The sequence below is a fragment of the Pelodiscus sinensis genome, chromosome 15 (assembly GCF_052426305.1).
Source record: "Pelodiscus sinensis isolate ZL-2025 chromosome 15, ASM5242630v1, whole genome shotgun sequence".
NCBI lineage: Eukaryota > Metazoa > Chordata > Testudines > Trionychidae > Pelodiscus > Pelodiscus sinensis.
The window spans coordinates 25,119,530-25,136,864 of NC_143066.1; the positions used below are offsets into that span (position 1 = coordinate 25,119,530).

The 17,335-nt window shown below is 39.3% G+C and overlaps 2 protein-coding genes across 4 annotated transcripts in view; one reads left to right on the forward strand and one right to left on the reverse strand.

Annotated features, from left to right (window-relative positions):
- The window catches only part of CYTH3 (cytohesin 3), a 100,143-nt gene extending 88,970 nt beyond the window's left edge, over positions 1–11,173 (forward strand). Inside the window, exons 10-13 of the mRNA XM_075899501.2 lie at positions 6,668–6,744; positions 6,826–6,897; positions 7,033–7,187; positions 7,658–11,173. Of these exons, the coding sequence (XP_075755616.1) occupies positions 6,668–6,744; positions 6,826–6,897; positions 7,033–7,187; positions 7,658–7,730 (377 nt within the window). The 3' untranslated portion in view covers positions 7,731–11,173. The remainder of the gene's footprint in view (positions 1–6,667; positions 6,745–6,825; positions 6,898–7,032; positions 7,188–7,657) is intronic.
- A 2,249-nt stretch (positions 11,174–13,422) lies between these two features.
- Positions 13,423–17,335, reverse strand: part of USP42 (ubiquitin specific peptidase 42) — a 48,137-nt gene continuing 44,224 nt past the window's right edge. For all 3 annotated transcript variants that reach the window (XM_089782319.1, XM_075899489.2, XM_075899490.2), the window contains one exon: positions 13,423–14,364. In XM_089782319.1, coding sequence (XP_089638445.1) covers positions 14,326–14,364 — 39 coding nt within the window. In that variant the 3' untranslated portion in view covers positions 13,423–14,325. The remainder of the gene's footprint in view (positions 14,365–17,335) is intronic.

Sequence of the window (17,335 nt, forward strand, 5' to 3'; positions counted from 1 at the left end):
CCAGGAGCATGATTTTTCTTGTTAGTAATTTTTTATAGTTCATTTGCCCAAAACCTCCAAGGTTTCCAAGGGCTGGTCTAGCTCCTAAGCCATCCTAATAATGTCATTGAAGTCCCAGGGCTTCAAAACACTCTGTTTTTGTGGGGACTTGCCTGAGGAGAGCAGTTTAGATGTGACTTTGCGTTGAAAAAAAAATCCTGCCAAATTTAAAAGTGCCAAAACTGGACTTCAAGAAATAATGTTTTGATTTAGGACATTGGTGTGAATTCAACCAGTGCATTTGTATAGGAGTATTCAACTAACTGTCTTAACTCACAAGACTGTATGCCTTCTAACATGGTACACTGAATGTCTATGTGGCCCGTAAAGTGGCTGAAGATTGGTGAATGCTAATCAAATATCTTCTGTAACAGTTTGAGATCAGTGTTCCTTTAACTGAGCACTTGAGCAGCCATCCAGGAGAGATTCAAATGTCTCACAGCTGGTTAGCAGAGTGTCCACTGCTGGCAACATGTGTTTCTACTGGTGGTGCACATAACAAAATGTATTCTGCAGCTGGATGGAAAAAATTAGAGGGAACACTGCTTGAGAGATCAGTATTTTGGGGACTATTCTCAATAATTACAAAAGGATTAATTATGGACCAAGTAAAGGAATTGCTATTGCGATGAGAATTCCTTCCCTTTCCAGTTAAGAATTTAAAGCTGGACATGGGCATCAATGGAGGGAATGCCTGGGACATAATTATTCTGTGCCAGGATGTGCATGTGATTTCTAAGAACAGCTTTTGGCTGACCCAAAATGTCTGGTGCTAAAATAAACCCTTATAATTAATGTGGCTTGAATCATTTTCTCTCTTTTTTTTTTTTTGTTAGAGGGAGAAAAATAGATACTTGGAAACAAATATATGTATCTTAACTGACACAAGAGGAAATGACTTAAGCTGGACACGTGACTGTGAGTGGCAGAAGAGTCTGCTCCTACACTAGGATATCAAGCAACTCACAGAGCATGTGTCGGCCTTTTCAAAGGACCCAGACTTGCTGGTCCACTCTGTACATAGTACTTGCCCATAGCACAGCCTTCTAAAGAGGGTCCTACTTCTCTTCCCTTCTCTTGAAAGTGGGATGGGTGGCTAGGAAACTAGCTTTTGAGGCGCCTTTCAGCTGAATGATTCTCTATATACTAGGGAATGTGAGTGACTAGTCAACTATTCGACGAGCAAATGCTTATTGGATAGTTGACTAGTGACTTTACTAGTCGCTCCCCCCCCCCATTGCTGCCTCTATCAGAGAGAGGCAGCAAGAGCAGGATCTGGTACTGGAGAGCCAGCTTAAAAGCCGGTTCCGCTCAGCACCGTCTCTGTGGGGTGAAGAGGCAGAGGACGCAGCAGAGAATGGGTGGTGCTTCTGCCTTTGAAATGTGGCATGGGCTCAAAAGCAGAAGCACTGTGGGGAGCCTGGGTTGAGCAGGGGATTCAAATAGTCCCCCGCTGGCCCCATGCTCTTGGCTTTTGAAATGCACAAGAGTCCCTCCTGGGACTCATGTGCATTTCAAAACTAAGTGCAGAGCTAGCGGGGGACTGCTTCCCGCTGGCCGTTCTCCCCGCAGCACTTCTGCCTTTGACATGTAGCAAGAGCCAGCAGGGCTCTTGCTACATTTCAAAGACAGAGGCGCCCTTATCTACTAATCAAATAGTCGATGCAAATTACATCAACTATTCGATTAGTTGATGAATCTAAATTTAACATCCTTACTATATAGATGATGTGATTTTAGTTTTATACTGTACAGTATTGCTGGATAAATTTGTCTTATATGTGGAAATCCATGCTTATGTCTAATCTATTGTGCACTCTTCCAGACACTAAACTAACATCTGAGCCTTTGCATTTAACTGCACTGAAATTAAGTAATCCAAAACCATCCTTAGTTTTTTTTTTTATGGCAATTTTAGCCAAGTTCTACTTGTCTCAGTCTTCTTGATTGAGGGAGTACAAATGTGCTAAAACTTCTCTCTCTATGGGAAAAAAAAACTTTTCCTGTGGGACAACAGTGTGACATCACTCTGCATCCACAACCCCACCCACTCCCAGCCTGGGCGCTGTGGCCCCGGCCTGGCTGACCCTCTTTTTCCCTCCCCAGCAGCCCGGTGAGAGCCCTAGCTGCCACGGCTGGCTTGGCCCTAGCCCTCCTCCAGCAGCCAGAGGGAGTCTAAGAGACCATGGCCTGCGAGAAGCTGGGACTGGCTGCAGCCAGGGGGAGAGGGCGAGAGGCTGGGACAGACATGGCCCCAGCCCTCCACTCCCTGGTGACTGGGTGGGAGAGAGAGCTGGACCTGTCTGCCCTCAGAGATGGGGGTTGACAAGTGTAGCAAGCAGCGGGCACAGCCATAGTCTGCTTTAAAAACAATATATTTTTTTTACTTCATGAGAAATTTAATTGTCTGATTCTGATTCTGATACTTAGGCAATTTAAAGCCCCTTTAATATTTTTAATTAACTGTAATGGATAAATTATTAATTACTCCATCTTTTTTCCCTAGAAATTGTCTTTGTTTTCTGGTTTCTTGTTCTCTTTGAGATGAGAGAATTTCCTATAATCTGATTATAGAGATGAAAAAGACTGGTCTGTTGCTTTTTTTCTCTTCTCTACATTCACTTGGCATAGAGTTTCCTGATGATTCCCTTGGATTATCTATCTGCTGGATCCTTTAAGCTTTTCTGCTGTATTGCTTATTATTGGTGCCATTGCTTTCATTTTACTTAATTAGCTTTAGTTCTTGTGATACCGCTGTAGATTATATCTTGATCTGTTCTTCAAATACTTAGGGTTTCATACTTTGTTTCCAGACTCTCTTCTGACAATGTAATACCCTTTAAAATGTGTCTTTTCCCAGCTGACAGCAGAAGCAGAATACAAGACAGTTAATTAAAAGTACTATATTATCAATCCTGGGAGCCTAAGGCACTTGACATCCAGGGGGAATGTATCTGCTGTATGATAGTTACTACTGCTCAGTCATTTTAGATATGACATTATGATCAATAAGTAATGTTTCTAGTTCTCTGATATTGTGGTGGGCACTCTTGATTTACCTGATAAACTTGTGAGTGTAGAGTGTCCTTTATCAGATGGTGAATGGCATATAGTATCCCCAAACTATTGTTACCATAATTCTAGACACTACGGCTATGTCTACGTTGGCACCCTTTTCCGGAGGGATGCTAATGAGACAAGTCGGAATTGCAAATGCCGCGGGGGATTTAAATATCCCCCGCGGCATTTACATGAACATGGCTGCCGCTTTTTTCCGGCTCAGGGCTTTGCCGGAGAAAAGCGCCAGTCTAGACGGGATCTTTCGGAAAATAAAGCCTTTTCCGGAAGATCCCTTATTCCTGATTTTAAGAGGAATAAGGGATCTTCCGGAAAAGGCTTTATTTTCCGAAAGATCCCGTCTAGACTGGCGCTTTTCTCCGGCAAAGCCCTGAGCCGGAAAAAAGCGGCAGCCATGTTCATGCAAATGTCGCGGGGGATATTTAAAACCCCCGTGGCATTTGCAATTCCGAAGTGTCTCATTAGCATCCCTTTTCCAGAAAAGGGTGCCAATGTAGACACAGCCTACTAGTGTTGTTGAAGTTTACCCTGTCTGCTTTCGGAGTCTTTGTACAGGTATCCTGTAAAGTGTGTAGATTCTGATCAGCCTTATATTCTTTTCTGTCCTTTTATAAGAGTTAATGAATTCTCTTTTTGTTATCTTCAGTCTAAGCTGTCTTTGCATTGGTAACCAGTTTCTCTGTTTGTTTTTCTGAGACTTAATATCTTCCTATCCATTTTGCTGTATTGCTTTCTGCCCCACTGAATCTCTCCATTACTAGATCTGGGCAAGCCATACGTTTTTGATGGTAGTCAAACTCAAATAAAGCCAGTGACCTGGTTCCAACCTATAAGGCAGAACATTAGCTAAAATAATTGGAATTTACACTATGTAATATGAAAAATGTGTCACGTCATAATGACAACAAGGCAGAACTGCCTTAACAGTTCTTTTGGCTGCTTCTCATTCATGGATCCAGAATTGAGTCAAGCTAAGATTTATTTTGGCTTTTCCACTTCTAGCTTAAACCTTTCCTTTCATCCCCTAATCCAAGTCCCATTCAAATCAGTGGGACTCTTTCAGTTGACCTTGGGAGCTGGAACAGACCTGTGGTGCATTAAAACATTGATTGTCATCAAGATGCAGAAATTAAGATCTTTCCTGTCTCTGATATCCATCACCACTTGGCATTTGCTCTTTTTCCCTCATGCTTTGCATTTGCTGCTCACTCTGCCGTCATTGATTCTGTCTTGGCTTCTGCAGCTTGCATTTTCCTGTGCCTTACTCGACCACTTTCACTTGCAAATTGTTTCCTTAAAGTGTGTGTGTGTTGTGGAAGTGTACAATTTGCTGAGTAAATGTGACTATTACATAGCGTTAGCAATGAATTACCTAATGGGGGTCCTATAACCTGCCAAAAGGAGGATATGATGCATAATATAATATAATCTACAAGACAAGACCCCAGAAGGCTAATACAGAAAGTTCCAGGATATTTCTATAATTGTTCTCTACACTCAGATGTATTTAACGGTCTAAACAAAAACAAAATTTATGAGTAAGGAAGAACAACAGATAAAATTTATGTTTATATCCTGGATTTAGTTGCATGCTTGATGTTAAGATGATTAGTGCTTAGTTGAGGGTGCGTTTGGTAGTAATAGATTTTTTTTGCTCAGGGTGTTCAATAACAAGGTCAATTTTATTGAGAGGATGGGGTAATAAACTTAAATCACTGATGAACACATGATGCACATGTGTTTGAAATCATTTAACTATGTTGTAACAACCCTAGATATTAATAACCTTTCTTATCTGCGGTTCTTTCCTAGAAATTGATTTTAAAAAATAGAACTGCAAAGAATTTCAGAAATGTTTATTTGCAGGCTGAGCAAATGTTTTTAACTGTCAGCCACTGGGCACTCAATCTGGGATCTGAAAGTCTGGGTTCTTAACTGACTTGTGCAACATCATGAGTAAAAGCCATGGCAGGTCAAATTCTGCTCTTAGACACATCCTCACTGTTGCACATGTCTAAGTGAAGGCAGAGTCTGGTCCTGCAATTGGAAACCTAGTCAGCAATTTGATTGATTGATCCAGCTCCCTCTCCAAGGGTGTGTCTAGACTACATGGCTCCGTCGACGGAGCCATGTAGATGAGTTTACTAGACATAGCAAAATGAAGCGGCGATTTAAATAATTGCCACTTCATTTACATCAAAATGGCTGTCGCGCTGTGCCGATCAGCTGATTGTTGGCACAGCGCGGTAGTTTAGATGGAGATCAGCTGACCCCAGCATCCTTTGTCATCAGATCCTTTATGCCTTGTTAAATGAGGCTTACAGGATCTGATGACAAAGGGTTCTGGGGTCGGCTGATCCCTGTCTAGACTACTGCGCTGTGCCGACAGTCAGCTGATCGGCACAGCGCAACAGCCATTTTGATGTAAATGAAGCGGCAATTATTTAAAGTGCCGCTTCATTTTGCTATGTCTAGTAAACTCATCTACATGGCTCCGTCAACGGAGCCATGTAGTCTAGACACACTACAAAAGTTCTTGAGTCTAGAGATGTTAAATTTAGATAAATCAGCTAATCAAATAGTCGATGCAATTTGTATCAGCTATTCAGTTAGTCGATAAGGGGCCTCCGCCTTTGAAGTGTAACAGCAGCCCCAGGGCTGTTGCTACACTTCAAAGGCGAAAGCACTGCAGGGAGCACGGGGCCAGCAGGGGACTCAAGCAGTCCCCTGAAGATCCCATGCGTCCTGGTGTTTCAAAGCGGCAGCGCTGCATGGAGCTTGGGGGCAGCTGTGGACTCTGAATCCCCAGCTGACTCTGGTCTCCCATGTGGTGCTGCTGCTTTGAAATGCCTGGGGCCAGCTGGGGACTCCCCAGTAGGCCCCGCGCTGCATGTGGTGTTTCAAAGTGGCAGACCCTGGGCTCCACACGGCACTGCCACTTTCAAACACCACTTGCAGTCTGGGGCCAGCTGGGGACTTTCAAAGTGGCAGCACCACATGGAGCCCAGGGTACCACGTGGCACTACTGCTTTGAAGCATCCTCACCTCTTCCTCTCCCCTGCTCGCTGCCTCTTTCTGATAGAGGCAGCAGGGGGGAGAGGAGTGACTAGTCGACTATCCAATAATCATTTGCTCATTGGATAGTTGACCAATCGTTCACATAACTAGTTGAGTCTATACCGCTAATGGATAAATATTATTAATATACTTGTTGCTGTAGTAAGCACATACGACTGAATGCAGACAGGGAACAGATCTGTTCAGTGAGTACTGTTTTTGTATGGACTTATTTAAAAATAGAATAATGCTAAGTTCAAAGTTGTTAATGTGGCATTCAGGATCACCATAGTTAAAGGACAAAATTCTGAAAAACATTAATATTAGAATATGTACAATTCCTTCAACCTTAGCTCATCTCTGTCTTATCCATTTACAAGAATTTAAACCATTAAAAAAAACATTAAATAACAAGACTAAATTACCGTCTTATCCATAGTCTAGAATCTTGATAATAAAAGAGTTTTAAGTTGTTGGTGTCTTCTATTTATAGGGGGAAGAGTAAAAACATGGAAGCGGAGATGGTTTATTCTGACAGATAATTGCCTGTATTATTTTGAATACACAACAGTAAGTATCTATTGCTGTGAACCTGTGTCTGGAATTCAAAAGTGTAACTGAAAGGTAATGTGCACTCTTCCTCTCTTTTAGGACAAAGAACCTAGAGGAATTATTCCTTTAGAAAATCTGAGTATAAGAGAAGTTGAAGATCCTAGAAAACCAGTAAGATTTGTTTATCCTTTTTAATTAGTATAGTAAATGAGTTATTTTTGTAACAGCCAGGATCTGCAGGTTTAGTGTACATGCAGATCTTCAGTTCTTCATTGAATAAAGCTTTGGTTGTTTCTTTATCTTTAGAACTGCTTTGAGCTCTATAACCCAAGCCATAAAGGTCAAGTAATTAAAGCCTGTAAAACTGAAGCTGATGGTAGAGTGGTAGAAGGCAACCATGTTGTATACAGGATATCTGCGCCCACCCCTGAAGAGAAGGAAGAGTGGATCAAATCTATTAAGTGAGTCCAAAGTCTTAAATGTATTTCAAAAGTCCTCAAGTTTAAGTTGTATGTAAATTCCTTCCCAAATAAAGAATTCAAGAATGTGTGCTGCCCTAAGGAACATGCCTTAAAGAACTCTTTAAGCTGTAGCCATGGCAAGGACGTTTCCTGAGGATGAATGACTAGTCGGAAGAAGGTGCTAGGGCTAGATATGTGAAGCCAAATGAAGCACTCTGGTACATTGATCGAGCTCCTATGAACAGAAAAATCTCAAAAATATGAGAACGTTCTTGTCTCTTTAGCCACTAACATAGCAGTATGTTCCTGTGCTAACTACCTGAAAATCACATTGCTGATTTTTGTAAAGGATGCGGTTGCCTACTAACATATTACAGCTCTGGGTCTCTATACAAGTAAAGGTAAACAAAATGTGTTTGAGTAATGTATGTTTTATAAACTTAACTGGTATCTCCTCCTCTTCCCACTAGAGCAAGTATCAGCAGGGATCCCTTTTATGATATGCTGGCAACAAGAAAGAGAAGAATTGCTAATAAAAAATAGTATTTATCATCGGGGCACTTATGGACCTGCACTAGCTAATGTACAAATGGATTAAAGTCAAATGATAAGGTAAAAGTAAAGTAAAAGTGAAGCAAGCTGAATGAAGACCATTATTAAAAATATATACATTTGCTTACATCATATCTCTTTGCGAGATCATCCAAGGAGGTTATTATTTTGTATATAATACTGCAGCAAAATTCCCAAGGGATATTTGCAAGGAATGACTGTAATGGAATTTCATAACACTAACTGAATACACAGAAGCCTTATGTGCATTTTTTGTTGCAATTTCACTCTTCTGGGGAGAAAAACTTTCAGGATAACAAACATTGTCCTGCCTGTTCCTTCAGCATATTGTCCATGACAGGAGCTGTTGTCATAAGGACTTTGATACACTAACACCTCACTGTAATATGACTCAAACTGGTGTACAGGGATACTCAGAACTTTTTTCTTTATGCAAAAACAAACAAACCAGTCCTTGTTTTGAAAACCCTATTGTTAGCAATGCAGAGAAGTTTTAATTCACTTTGTGGAAAATGAATGGCTAATGTGACGAGCTTTTATATAGAATTTTCCCCAACAGGTAAATAGAAATACCTTTAAAATATGCTTTTTCGTATTACACTGGTATCTATAGTTAACTCCTTGGCCCAAGCAGCACGATGTGCACTGGAAATATGCAACCTTGAGGACGGATACAGTTTATCTTTAGCAAGCTAGACTTGTTGCTAAATGCTTATGCCCTTAATAAGCAGCAGAAAAGGATTTGCATTATTACTGAGGCTCTCTATATTTTGTATGGGTAAAATGCTCCAGTCACACATTTTCTTTAAAGAAAGGGCAGTGTTAAATTATCTCCTTATTTGTGGGTGTAGACAAAGGAAAATCAGGAGGATTGCTTGGTGAGTAAAGAGCAGAATTTGGCGCTTGGTTAACAAAAACTTTGAATAAAGCAAACTGAATTTGTTTGCTTTATTTTTAAATGTGACTTTTCACATTTATGCTTCAGTGACTTAAAATAGGGAGAAGAGGATACAAACCCGAATTGTTTAAATATTTGATCTCATGCCATCAACTGTACTAAAATACTTATCTAATGTAACCATATACTTTCAAATATCTTGATAGCAGGTTGAATGTCTTTTGTGAGATTCCATTAGAATCTATTAGATTCTGTTCTTCATAATCTATTTTCTAAGACATGCAATCTTATTATCTAGCTTGTTTCATTGAAACGTTTTCTAAATTATACAAAAATGCTTAATTTTACAGTGTATTTTTTTTTACTCATCCTGTGTTCATGCTCTTATAACATTGCTTATATTGTGTCAACCTAAGCCTTTAAAGCATCCATATCTGGACCAAAAACTTTGATTGCTCTGTAGGGAATTATTCTGCAGGAGAGGATCACAGATAAGGTTGCCTATAAATCATCTATATCTTCAATTAAAGGCAAGGAAAGTGTGCAAAGCTTTCATCTTATTAACTTGGCTTATGCTGTGTAGAACCTAAGATCTGCATATGAAGTGTCTGTTTTCAGATGAGCGGAGAGAAAAGAATGGAGTGGAAGCCCACACATTGTAAATTCTTCTGTAGTTGTCATCTCTTTAAAGAAGCATTAAAATTAATGCTCAGTTATGACATCTTTGAAAGTGGGGATGTGATGGGTGGCATCTCCAAACCATGGAGTTGGGAATTCAAGGCCAATTGTGGACTCTGTGTATAATTGGAAATTTAAAAATTAAGTGCTTAATTGCACAACTCCCAAACCACAGCCTATATCCCTTGCCTAGGTAGGTTGTGGAATCTCCATCACTGGAGATTGTCTAAGAATATTTAAGAGCAGGTTAGACAGACACCTGTCAGGAATGATCTAGACAGTGCTTGGTCTTGCTGTGAGGGCAGGGGACTGGACTCGATAATCTCTCGAGGACCTTCCAGCTCTAGTATTCTATGATTCCTTCTCTTGGACCCCCTAAATTTAAAATTGTGTCTCTTAAGATAGAAAGATATGTTGGTAAGGACACTTGTCATTTGTAATATAAATGACACATCTAGAATTAGGGTTGTATTAATGTGTAAAACTGTAAAGAAATAATTTTAATAATTAAATAAGTCTAGAAGCTTGCAAAAGCATTGATGGGCCACAAACACTTTCAGTACCAGTCCTTACATCCCTGAAAAACACACAGCCATTTCAAAACAGTCTTCTTAATGTCAAGAATATGTGTCTGTAAGCATAAAGGAAATGCCTTAAGAGCTGTGATACTGTTTGAAACTTTTCATACCCTGTATGTACATGTAACAGTTGGAATGGTATGTAACGATACATTTTAGTAGAAAATGCATACTATTCCCTTAGCATTTAAAAAAGGAGTCATTTTAAAGCAGCAGCAACTTGCTAAATGAAAGCAAGATTAAATATGGTGCTCAGTATAATCACCAACGGTGCCAGTAGCATTCTTGTCTAAGAATATTTTATTTCAGATGTTCTCTGTAGCAGTATTAGCAGGAATTGAAATGGAGCCAAAATTTCCACTGGTCTTAAGGCCTGTAAAGAACTGATTTGCAAGCAAAGGGCTTGTGTAAATTTTGGCCAGATTAGGTACTATCCATGAGGGAATGAAAAGCCCTCTCTCATGTGGGTTTAAGATTAGGATGATGTTAAAGCACCATTTGTTTTGGCTGGTCCAACCTCAGAAAAAGCAATCTAATTGCATTTGACTTCCTCCAACCTGTAGTACTGAACAATCTCCCTATTTTTCCTGTCATAGCAGGGTGGTCATTTTTATACTACCCATTAAGCAATGTAGGGACAGTAGGAAGAGATCCTGGCAAAAAACTGCTGCTTCTGCTACTTTTCTGGCCCCTGCCAGCATCCATAACTTTCATAGCTGTAGCTCACTAATAATTTCAACTTCAGTTAGCGTCATCTAGGGAAGGAAGTGTATATAATACTTAAGATCAGCTGGACTGACTTAAAAACTACATATTCTGAAAAAACTAGTCACTTAACATTCTGAAGCATATGGTACAAAACTGAACCTTTTTAAAAACTGAGCATTTATAATGCTTCCTATGTAAAACAATGCATATTTTAAAAATATCTATCTAGATATGCTTGCTGGAAAAGTTAGGTCTGTTGTAGACGAGAAGCTACAAATTATGGTTTACCAGTTTTTTCTATATTTTCTTGGAAAGCATTTCTATTTACAGTTCAGTATAAAGTTAATGTAAATACTGTACAGCTGTGTATTGATTTGCGTTTACTCATTGTACACACTTTGCATGATAATTATGTATCAATTCAATTAAATTTGAGGTAATATTATGGCTGAGTACCTCCATTGCAAATATTAATGGGCTCGTTTACCAGTAAGACATGTTTAAACTATGGTGAAATTTAATTTTGAAAAATAAAATATCAAGTAAAACTAGACAGCTGTCCAGCTCTTTTCATTTAATAAGGGTAAAAAAGAGTAAGAGATCCACCAGCGCAAAATTTTGAGAGAGTAAGATTTAGCTTACTCCAAAAGTAAGTACTGCCTGAGTGGCTATCCTCCATCATAAAGCTACTCAATAGTGATTCTTTAAAATTACTCAAGTTTTGCTCATTCTGCCTTACAAGCCAGAAATTTTCTTTCATTATATTAACATCTGACATATTATTCAGTAAACCACTTAAGCACACAAATGCTAGCCTGAAGGCAGAGTAATAACTGGGGCTTGCTCATTTGATAGGGTGCAGAGATGAATCACTCTCTCTTTTCCTTTAATCAAATAAGAGGCACAGAAAAGGAAAATGTAGGTGTATCCAAAGCAAGAGTAAAGTTCTAAATACTTTTCAGACATGGCAATGCATGAGATGAGTTACAGCCTCCTTGATCTCAAAGTTGTCGGCCTTTAACTAGAAAGGTAGAGTACATATTAAAGATGTAATATCTCCTTCACCTATGTGTTTATATTAAACTCAAATTCATGCAAAGCAAACTTTAGTCTCAACAAAAATCACTTTCTTCCATCAGGTGTCAGTTGCTTAATGCCTGTTTATACCTACTAATTCTCTGCTCATCCAGAATCTTTCAGGAAAAGCAGGTCTATTTTTTACATGAACAGAGTAAGACTGCTCAATTTTTCTCTGCAAGCTATATTTGGGACCTGGTCAAAGGCAAATTTATAGTTTATTAAATATCTCAAATATGCTATTTAAATATTTTTCAAAGGTTCTCGAATGTAAAACTTCATCCTAGATTAGTGATGTTGAAAAACTAAAATTCCAGCCTTTTCTGCCTAAACAAGTAACTGAATTTACAGCAAACATAAAAGAGAAGAGTGATGAGCACAGTAGTTGTTCCTGACAAGGAGAGGCCCTGTCCTAAGGCAAAGGTCCTTAGTGGAGAAGAGTGGAGACCAAAACCACACAGCTACAACTTTACTTTCTCACGACTGTGCTGTTACTTCATGTAACTACATGACCTGTTGACACAGGGAAAGTGCAGGTAGGCAAAAGTGTATTCCTGACAAGCATGTGGACAAAGGGGATCCAGTGGATATAGCAGATTTCCAGAAAGCCTCATCAAAGGCTCTTAAGCATAAGTAAGCCATCATGGGATAAAAGAGGGAAGACCCTCTCATGGATTGAGAACAGGTTAAAAAATAAGAAACAAAGGATAGGAATACTTTCTTTTTCAGAATGGAGAGAGAAAAATAGTGGTGCCTCCTAGGTGTCCAGTCTTACTCAGCATTTCTTTAATGATCTGGAAAAAAGGTAAATAGTGAGGTGGCAAAATTTGCAGTTGATACAAAACTGCTCAAGATAGTTAAGTCCAAAGCAGTTTGTGAAGAGCTTCAAAAGATTCTCACAAAACAAGGTGACTGGGCAACAAAATAAATGGCAGATAATTTTAATTAATGCATATTGGACAACAATCCCAACTATATGTATAAACTGTTACCACTCAGATCTTGAAGTCACAGGGGCTAGTTAATTGAAATCCTCCACTCAATGTGCAGCAGCAAAAAAGCAAATAATGTTAGAAATCATTAGAGATATTCTCTATCCTATTGCTTCTATATAAATCCATGGTGCACTCACATCTTGAATACTGTGTGGTCACTTCATCTTAAAAAAAAAAAAAAAGGTATCTTGGCAGTGGAAAAGGAAGCAAAAGGAAGTTGTTCTTCACACAAGGCATAGTCAGCTTGTGGAGCCCCTTGGCAGAGGATGTTGTGAAGGCCTAGACTTTAACAGGGTTTAAAAAAAAAAAGTTGGCTAGCGTCATGGAGGATAAGTCCAGCAATAGATCTTAGCTAGAATGGTGGGAATGGAGCACTTGATTACCTGTTCTGTTCATTCCCTCTGAGGTACCTGATATTGGCCACTATCAGAAGACAGGATACTGGGCTAGAAGGACCTTTGGTTTGACCTCCTTATGGTCTTAAGCTCTGTCTTAAGGCCTTCCATGAAGGAGGAGGAGAGGATAAATTTGGTGGAAAATGGAAGAATTCATCCCAGCCCTGTAACATTAGTCAATCATTTAAAGACAAAGTATAGTTGAGCATTGACCACACCCCTTTTGTCACTGACATGTAAGGCAGACATGCAATTAAGCTTTTCAGCCCTTCGGTGCACAGTTCTAATAGGCAGAAGTTGAACAAACAACTCAAGGAGTAAACAGTGTAAAAAGCTCTTTTGACTTTCATGTATTTATATACTATATAAATTTTACATGCTATATATTTACAGTGGGGCAAGTGCTTTATCTTTAAAAAAAACAAAGATCAACTTAAGACATCTCTGAACAACACAGCTTGTATAAACCAGACAGATTATACAGATGAACTGTATTTAATACAGCTTCCCCACTCCATCTCCTGATGCAGGACCAGTGAATTATAAGTATCACAGTTTGATAGCATTTAATAATAAAAATAAAAATCACAGTATGAGTTTTTCTGTAACTTAGAGACAAAACAGACAACTGAGACCAATTAGACAAGTGACACTATAAAAAAAGTAACAAACATATGGAAAGGTATACAAATAGTTGTGGAGATACATTCAGAACTGTGTATGCTGAGTGGTATGTTTCACAAAGTTCTAAACCAGAACTTTCAGTAAGTTTTTCTTCAAAGCTTGAGTACAACTAAAATGTGAAGCAAATTAGTTTCTAGTGTCAGACATCAGAGAGGATTCTAGTTATTTGAGAGCTTGTGAAATTTTAAATAAGTTTTTAAATTAAACATACAGACTGTCAGTTGAGTTTTCTAGTCACTTGCACCAGAAGTCTAATGTGGAGTAACATTACATGAATAACACATAATCAACCTGAGTCTGTAATTAAGCAGCATTTGAGATGTTCTATTCCAGGGCATTATTTTCAGTGTGATATTTACAATGTTCAATACAATGTTACAATATTTACAATGTTCAGCAGTTGTAGAAAGTTTCCTTTTGGATTACGAGTAAATTTTAAAAAAAAGTCTCAAGGTAAAAACTAAAAAAAGTTCTTCCACGGTAAAATCCTGTACAGTATTCTGAAGCACCAATGATGAATTGAAGAATTAATTGTTCTGTTATAAATATAATTTAAATTGTAGAGATGGCTTCCATTAACACACTTTGAACCTGAAAGACAAGAGAAAGAAGTGTCATCTTGAAATGAAATTTCAACACAAATTCACATTCCAAGACCAGACTCTGAAAATTCAGTCTGATCTCTTAAATAACACAGACCACAGAACTTCCCCAAAATAATTCCTAGAGCACATTTTAGAAAAACATCCAATTTTGATTTAAAAGTTCAGTGATAGAGAATCCTCCATGATCCCTGGTAAAATGTTCCAGGAGTTACTATTATAGTTAAAAAAGTGCACCTTATTTCCAGTCAGAATTTGTCCAGTTTCAAAGACCAGCTCTTGGATCATATTATACCTATCATTGTCAGACTGAAGAGCCCACTATAAGGCTATGTCTATACAGCTTCCTTCTTCCGCAAAAGCTTATGCAAATGAAGTGCGGATTAGCATATTGCCATGCTTCATTTGCATAATTAATTAGAAGCTGATTTTGCTCAAGAGGTTTTTGTGCAAACCCCCCCCCGCACTTGCGCAAGAGCCGTACTTCCTCATTTTTTCCCAGGAAGAACAGCTCTTGCGCAAGAGGGGGTATTTGCACAAAAAGGTACTATGTAGACGGTGCCTTTCTGGTCAAAAAACTCTTGCACGAAAACGACTCCTAATTATGCAAATAAAGCGTGGTAATGTGCTAAGCTGCGCTTCATTTGCATAGGCTTTTGCAGACGCTGTATAGATATAGCCTAAATGTTTCCCATGGAGACAGACTGTAGGCAAGTCACCCACTAACCTACCCTTTAAATAACTGAGCTCAAACACTAGAAGGCATGTTTCTAGTCCTTTAATCATTCTCACGGCTCTTCTTTGAACCTTTTGCAATTTTTCAACATTCATGTTGACGTATGAGCACCAGGACTGCACCAAGTATTCCAGCAGTGGTTGTACCAGGTAAAAACCTCTTTACTATGTCGAGAATCCTGTTTTGGTTTCTTAATGACAGTTAAAACCTGAACCTGCAGGTGCTCCATATCATTTTAAACAGAAAGATTCCAAAACTGACCTGCAACCTACTCTATCCTCTACTTGTAAGGTTGAGTTTCACAGTATAGTGCCTACCTTAAACAGCAAATGGGTAATCTTAGGTAGGGATGTTAAATTTAGTTTAATCAACTAATTGAACAGTCAATGGAATTTGCATTGATTATTCGATTAGTCGATAAGGGCGCCTCCACCTTTGAAATGTAGTGACAGCCCTGCTGGCTCTTGCTATATATCAAAGGTGGAAACACTGTGGGGAGCGTGGGGCCACCAAGGGACTGCTTGAGACCCCGTTGGCTCCGTGCTCCCTGCACGCTTTGCTTTTGAAGTGTAGCAAAAGCCCTGCGCTCACTATATTTCAAAGACAGAAGCGTTGCCAGTTCCCCGCTGTGCCTCTGCCCCCTGCTCGGAGACGGTGCTGGGGAGAACTGACTTTTAAGCCAGCTCCCCCCCCAGCACCAGCTCCTGCTGCTTCTGATAGAGGCATCAAGAGGGGGAAGCGACTAGTTGAGTCACTAGCTGGCTATCCAATAAGCATATGCTTATCAGATAGTCGACTAGTCACTTACATCTCTAATCCTAAGTAGGCAAACCTGGTTGGAATTTGGCCAATATACTCCTAACATTAATTGCCTAATATGGTCAGCTGTCCCCCCCAAAAATGACACCTCCAGCAGCTTGACAGGGCACTGATTTAAGAATGGGGGGGGGGGGGGGAAGGGGAAGAGAGAGATGCCACTCAAAGTCAAAATTTCTATTTTATCTAGCAGCTGGATTTTTTTAAGCCTCTAGCTCAATCACTAGCCAGTTTCAGCCATCTAGTTTATGAAATCTGACAAGATCCTAACCAAGGATAATGGCTCCTTAAATTTCTGTTACTCTCGTCTTGTACTCGTGTACTTGTACCATCAGCTAATTAGCTCGATAGCTTGGTTTGATTTCCAGTCAGCTCCATATCTGAGATCTCAGAAAATGCTTGACGCTTTGTATTATCTCATATTTTCTACAGTCTAAATAAAGCCAACTGACTTCAAGTCTCACTTCCTCAGACTTAACAGGTTACTCTGCACAGCACTGTCATCACAACAGTATCCTCTTCCCTACTATACAGGGCAGTATTTAAAAGGATTTTTTTTGTTTATGCCTTGTTACTGTAACAACATTTCTGCTCTATACCACAATAATTCCAACACACAAAAGCAATGTGCTCAGTGATTTATTTAACACACACTTGCTTCCTTACCAGAGATTTTTCTTGTATCTACTGTACCAAGTTTGCCACCTGCTGGCCAACTCACATTCAGTAAAGAGAAAATCCTTTTAAAATCTGATTATAATTTTTCTTCTATGTTCTGCCTTCTATTTTCTTATCTAAAATAGGAAGATAGAGGCTTTGGAACAGCAAGGACTGCACCTACACTTTTCCCATTAAAAAGGCCACATTTCTCAATCTATGCTGGGAGATGCTTGTTAGTTCCTGGGTATAGGAAATACCACCTTTAAAAAGTGTCTGTGGTGCCTACCAGCGTGTATATACACAAGAGTTTTTCAAATTAATATAAAGAGCCATATTGCTATTGCTACTGCTTCACTTCCTTGGCAGGACAGACATGGCTTACTAGAATTTACATAGTAGCATGGAAATCTGCAGTTGATCAAATTCTCATGCCAAAGAAGAGAGGAAACGGTGGCTACTACCTGCATTTTAGGAACAGCCTCTGGATATCAAGATCTACAAATACTCTGCATCCAATATCCTCATTGAAATATTTCTGGATAGTGTGAGCCCCCCAAATACTTTTTCCATTACTAATAGTTTCTCCCTCTACAATTACCCTCCATCTCTTGTCCTGAAGTGACTTTTCAATGCAGAATGCTACTTTAAGGTTATGTCTACACTACAGACCTTACAGTGGCACAGCAAGGTCTCCCATGTAGCTGCTCTATATTGGCATGAGAACTCTCTTGCTAGCATAACTAAACCA